We start from the raw sequence: 5,000 nt of genomic DNA, 5'->3' as shown, positions 1-5,000 counted from the left end.
GAGTCAGTCGATCCTAAGCCCTAGGATAACTCCAAAGGGATTGCGGGCATGAACTGTTGTGTGAAGGGGTTAATTGGGACCCTCGTCCAGAAATACGGCACTAGTACGGCTCAAGTGCTATCTGGCTTAGCCTTCACGGATTTCCCAATGCAATACCCATCCTTTGGGCGAAAGGGAATCTGGTTCCTATTCCAGAACCGGGCAGCGGAACCGTATTCTACGGACCCTCACAGGTTCGTCAGGGTAACCTAACAGGACTCGGAGACGCCGTCGGGAGCTCTGGGAAGAGTTTTCTTTTCTGTTTCAGCGTTCACGTTCCCTGGAAGCATTTCGCATGGAGATAGGGAATAGAACGCGAAGAGCACCGCAGTTGCAGCGGTGTCCAGAGAGTCCCGATGGACCTTGAAAATCCGAGAGAGGGACACGTGGAGGTGTCGCGCCCGATCGTACCCATATCCGCAGCAGGTCTCCAAGGTGAAGAGCCTCTAGTCGATAGATTAATGTAGGTAAGGGAAGTCGGCAAATCCGATCCGTAACTTCGGGATAAGGATTGGCTCTGAGGATCGGGGCTAGTCGGGCTTGGTCGGGAAGTGGGTTGTTCGCTGACGTGCCGGGCCTGGGCGAGGTGACGGTCAAGGGTTACACCTTGTTCCTTAACCGAGTTCGGTCCCGTGCCTTGGCCTCCCACGGATCTTCCTTGCTGGGAGCGCCGGGCTACGGCTCGGTGTCTTGTCGGCTGCCATTCAACGATCAACTCAGAACTGGCACGGACCGGGGGAATCCGACTGTCTAATTAAAACAAAGCATTGCGATGGCCCTAACGGGTGTTGACGCAATGTGATTTCTGCCCAGTGCTCTGAATGTCAACGTGAAGAAATTCAAGCAAGCGCGGGTAAACGGCGGGAGTAACTATGACTCTCTTATCGCTTCTCGGCCTTTGGCCCCCTCTCTGTCAGCTTAGTCTCTTCGTGCAAGGGTTCCAGGCCATTATCCAACGTCTGACAGAGGCCCGACCTCCTCGAGGTGGGGGCTGGATAACGAAGCCTCAGGCGGAACGGTAACGCACTAATTTTTTCCTGCTCCTTCAACCTACTGTGCGTGGTAAGTCCTGAGGCTCGGCTAACGGGCTCTACGTAGTCGACGTCCATCTAGTTGTCCAGCCGCCGCACCGAGTGGGTGGTGCGTGCGGTCGTCTCTCTTTGATTGGCGCATTGCGGTGCGAGAAGCGATTCATTCAGTGGGTGGTGTGCATCGAGGCCAGGTGCGCCTCACCCGGCCTTGACCTCCGTTTTTAGGAGGGAAAGGGGTCTTAACCGGGTGGGGGGCTTGTCTTAACTGTCTGTCTGTCCGTAGTCCGGTTGGGCGGTTTACAAACTGTGGTGTGACTGTGCAGTGGTGTCTCAGTTTTTTAACGTGTGATGGCTACCAGTGGGCGACGAGTTGGCAGCCGTATCAAGTCTGTGCCAGCTGCAGGACGGTCACAAGAAGAAGAAGCGGCGAAGTCTCTGGCAAGAAGAGGATGGTCGGAGTCTCGCTTAGAATCAACTTTAGACATGGACTGTGTGGATGAGGATAGCCTGACCGGAGGAGGTGAAGTGTCGGACGATCTGGACAGTGTCTCTGTTGAGGATGTGGAGCTGGAAGACGAGGAGGAGGTCTTCCAAGCTGAAGGTGAGGTGTCTGCTGTGTCGGCTGTATCCGCTGTGTCTGCTGTGTCTGCTGTGTCTGCAGTGTCTGCTGTGTCTGCTGGGTCTGCTGTGTCTGCAGTGTCGGCTGTGTCTGCTGTGTCTGCTGGGTCTGCGGGGTCTGCTGAGTCTGCTGGGCCCGGCCCCTCTGGAAGTGACGATGTACCAGAATTCAGATTGGGATTCCCTTTTGGGACATTGGAGTGTCCTAAACATCCAGGATTGTGCTTTGCTTCTGAAAGTAATTTCAGAAAGCATCTCAAGAACCACTATGTGGATTATGAGTGCCTGAAGTGCGGCAAGTCCTTCTCCCGCTTCAACGCTATTACTTGCCATGTTCCTAAGTGCCCAGGTAAATCAACAGACGCATTAGCTTTCAAGTGCGATCTGTGTACTAAAGCCTTTGCCTCAAAGATTGGTCTCGGCCAACATATGAGGAACAAACATCCTGCGGCTTGGGATCAAAAGCGTTCGGGGGAGGAGGGCTTGGCGAACTTCTGGACGGTAGAGGAAGAGGACAGTCTCATCAAGATCTGTCGCAAACACAAAGGAGATCCTAATGTAAACCTTATTGCTGCCAATGCTCTGAAGGGGAAATCTCTGGATGAAATAAGATTCAAGAAAAGAAAGCTTTTCTTGAAGGGTCTCATCCCGCCTGAGGCCAGAGTAGAAAGCCAGAGGGGAAGGGGCCAGCAGAATGTTGGCAGATTAGAAGTGTCGTCTCGTTTGGCTGGTGAGGTCAGCGGCTGTCGTGTCCGGCTAGGTGAGGAGATCTCTCGCCTGGACCCCAAGGTTGATACCGACGCATTAAAAGAGGCCTCTTTGAGTGCTCTGTTGGATGACTACATCAATATCAACAATAATGCCGAAGCTAGGTCGCTGGGCGGAGAGGGCAACCCTCAGCAACTCTCTCACGAACTGAAAAGAGCTCGCAGTGAGTCTCAATCTAAACAAGTCATGCTGGAGGAGCAAGAAGCCGAAATCCTTAGGCTTCAAGAGCATTGTTCTAAAGTGGAGAAGCAGGTCGCTGATCTGCAGAGGGAGAAGGAGAGACTGGTCTCCGAGAATAACAAGTGGCAGCAATTTCTTGCCCTTGAGGACGATGCTCTGAAGGATAGACTGCTGTCTGGCTCCGCGGGAGACTCCTCTGCCTCTAGTCTCAGGGAGGAGGTAGAGAGACTGGAGGCGGAGCTGGCTCTCGGGGAGTTGGAATTACAGCGAGTACGCAACCAGCTTGAGGTCTCCTGTGAAGAGATAAAAGAGCTGAGGGAGGCTCTCTCTTGCCTAGCGTCCAAGAGTGGAGGCAATGTTGATGCGTCAGTCCAGTGTGATCCTTATCTGGGCTGTAACGGCACAATTATAATTCCAAGAGAAGAATTGAATTCTCTTGAGTCAGACGATGAAACTTTGGTGAAGCAACGTATGATTGCTCCCACGGTAGAAAACAGAGCTGTGGACCTCAATACCCTTGGGGACCAGGCGAGAGATCTGGAGGGGGAGATGGATGTGTTCTTGTGTTCGCGGGACAACGATCTCGCGGGGAAGCAGTTGGACGAATGGAGCAACAGGATCGTTCATCTGTGTAGGCAGTGGACTAAAATCTCGAAGCCACAGCCTCAGAAGAAGTCATCTGCCGGTGGCAGAAACAAAAAGGTGCAGGAATATGTGGATACTGTGCGTCTCTTCAACACAGATCCCAAGCGCCTGGTCGATCGGGTAATCGAAGGTAGGGTGTCTGGTCATCTTACTGATGAGACACCCACTTCTAGAAGCATACAAGATTTGTACGAGCGATTGTGGTCGGTCGCTGGTAAATGCGGCATTGATTTCTCTGCGGTCGCGTCGAATGGAGAGAATAGGCTCTGTGAGCCTATTGGTTTCACTGAGCTCAAAGTGAGGTTTGCTCGTATTGCAAACGATACGGCGGCGGGATTAGACAGTGTTAAGAAAGACGATCTCAAGGGGGAGGAGCGCTTGAGATTGGCCTGGCGATTGTTCAACGTCATTCTTAAGTCAGGCAAAATACCATCAGCATGGAAGCTGCATAGAACTGTCTTAATTCCCAAGCAAGAAAGAGAGCTCTCCAAGGCAGAGAACTGGCGACCGATCACAATCGGCTCGCTCTTGATGCGTCTGTTCACGGGCATTCTAGCAGACCGTCTGCAGGATACTGTTGCACTCCATCGCTCTCAGAAGGGCTTTGTCAGAGGGCACAGTACATCGTCCAATTGCTTCCTTGCGAGTGAGTTGATTCGGCAGGGTAAGCGGAAAGGAATAGCTTTGTGCATCCTGGATATTCGCAAAGCATTTGATACGGTGCCACACGGGGCAATCCTCCGGGCTCTCAGCAGTCGTGGCGTTCCCGAGAATTTTCTTGAACTGGTTAGGGAACTTTATAGTGGTAATCTTACCCAGATAGAGGGCCATAATGTCTCACTTGAGATCAAGCGTGGAGTTAAGCAAGGAGATCCGCTTAGTCCACTATTATTTAATCTGGTCCTAGATGAACTGCTGCGGAGACTGGAGGGTTGCCCTGGGGGGTTCCGAATAGGCGAATTTGAGGTTGGCGTTCTGGCTTATGCCGATGACCTACTCCTGGCGTTTGATACTGCCGAACACCTGCAGTCAGCGCTAGGGGTGGTTCATCGATATCTGTCGGAGCTTGACATGTCACTCTCGATATCGAAGTGCCGGTCGATACAGATTATCCCGACCGCTAAAGCATGGTACTCTAAAGATCCAAGAGTACGAGTGGGGGAGGAGCAGGTGTGCAAGGTCGAAGTTGACGAGGCATTTCGATATCTGGGGTGCATGTTTACAATCTCAAAGGGGAGATTTACTCATTACGATAGCGACTATCTCGCTCTCCTTCTGCGGAGACTCTCTCGTTTACGATTGAAGCCCAGGCAGAAAATCATCTTAATGTCACGTTACCTGGTGCCTAGATTCCTCTATCAGTGGACTGTGGCTGAGGTGGGAGTCACAAGTCTCAGGAGACTAGATCAGGAGATTAGGAATTTTGTTAAGGCAGTCCTCCATTTGCCTTCGTCGGTTACTGACTGCCTACTGTATGCCCGGCGTAAGGATGGGGGTCTGGCCATTCCTAATCTAGAAAGAATTGTTCAGTTCTCAGTAGTTAAGAACTGGATGAAGTTAGTTAACAATCCTGATCATGTAATTCGTTATTTGGCAGAGGTGGTAGGCCTGCCAGATAAGATTAGAGGATTTGCTCGCAGTAAGGGCATCCCCGGTGTGTTGTCCTTAGAAAAACTAGAGAGAGTGTCGCAGAGGGAGAGGGAGATGGTGGCTGATCAA

General features: G+C 51.9%; 1 protein-coding gene and 1 pseudogene across 1 annotated transcript in view; both read left to right on the top strand.

Annotated features, from left to right (window-relative positions):
* Window positions 1-491, top strand: part of LOC145688678 (large subunit ribosomal RNA) — a 2,310-nt pseudogene extending 1,819 nt beyond the window's left edge.
* A 927-nt stretch (window positions 492-1,418) lies between these two features.
* The window catches only part of LOC145687622 (uncharacterized), a 4,266-nt gene continuing 684 nt past the window's right edge, over window positions 1,419-5,000 (top strand). Inside the window, exon 1 of the mRNA XM_081761089.1 lies at window positions 1,419-5,000. This exon is cut by the window's right edge and continues 684 nt beyond it. Coding sequence (XP_081617215.1) covers window positions 1,419-5,000 — 3,582 coding nt within the window.

This window comes from Thermobia domestica, chromosome 6, assembly GCF_964235325.1.
Source record: "Thermobia domestica chromosome 6, izTheDome1.hap1.1, whole genome shotgun sequence".
In the NCBI taxonomy this organism is placed as follows: Eukaryota; Metazoa; Arthropoda; class Insecta; order Zygentoma; family Lepismatidae; genus Thermobia; species Thermobia domestica.
The sequence above is the reverse complement of the archived record's forward strand: the minus strand, read 5'-3'. Positions and strand labels throughout refer to the sequence as shown.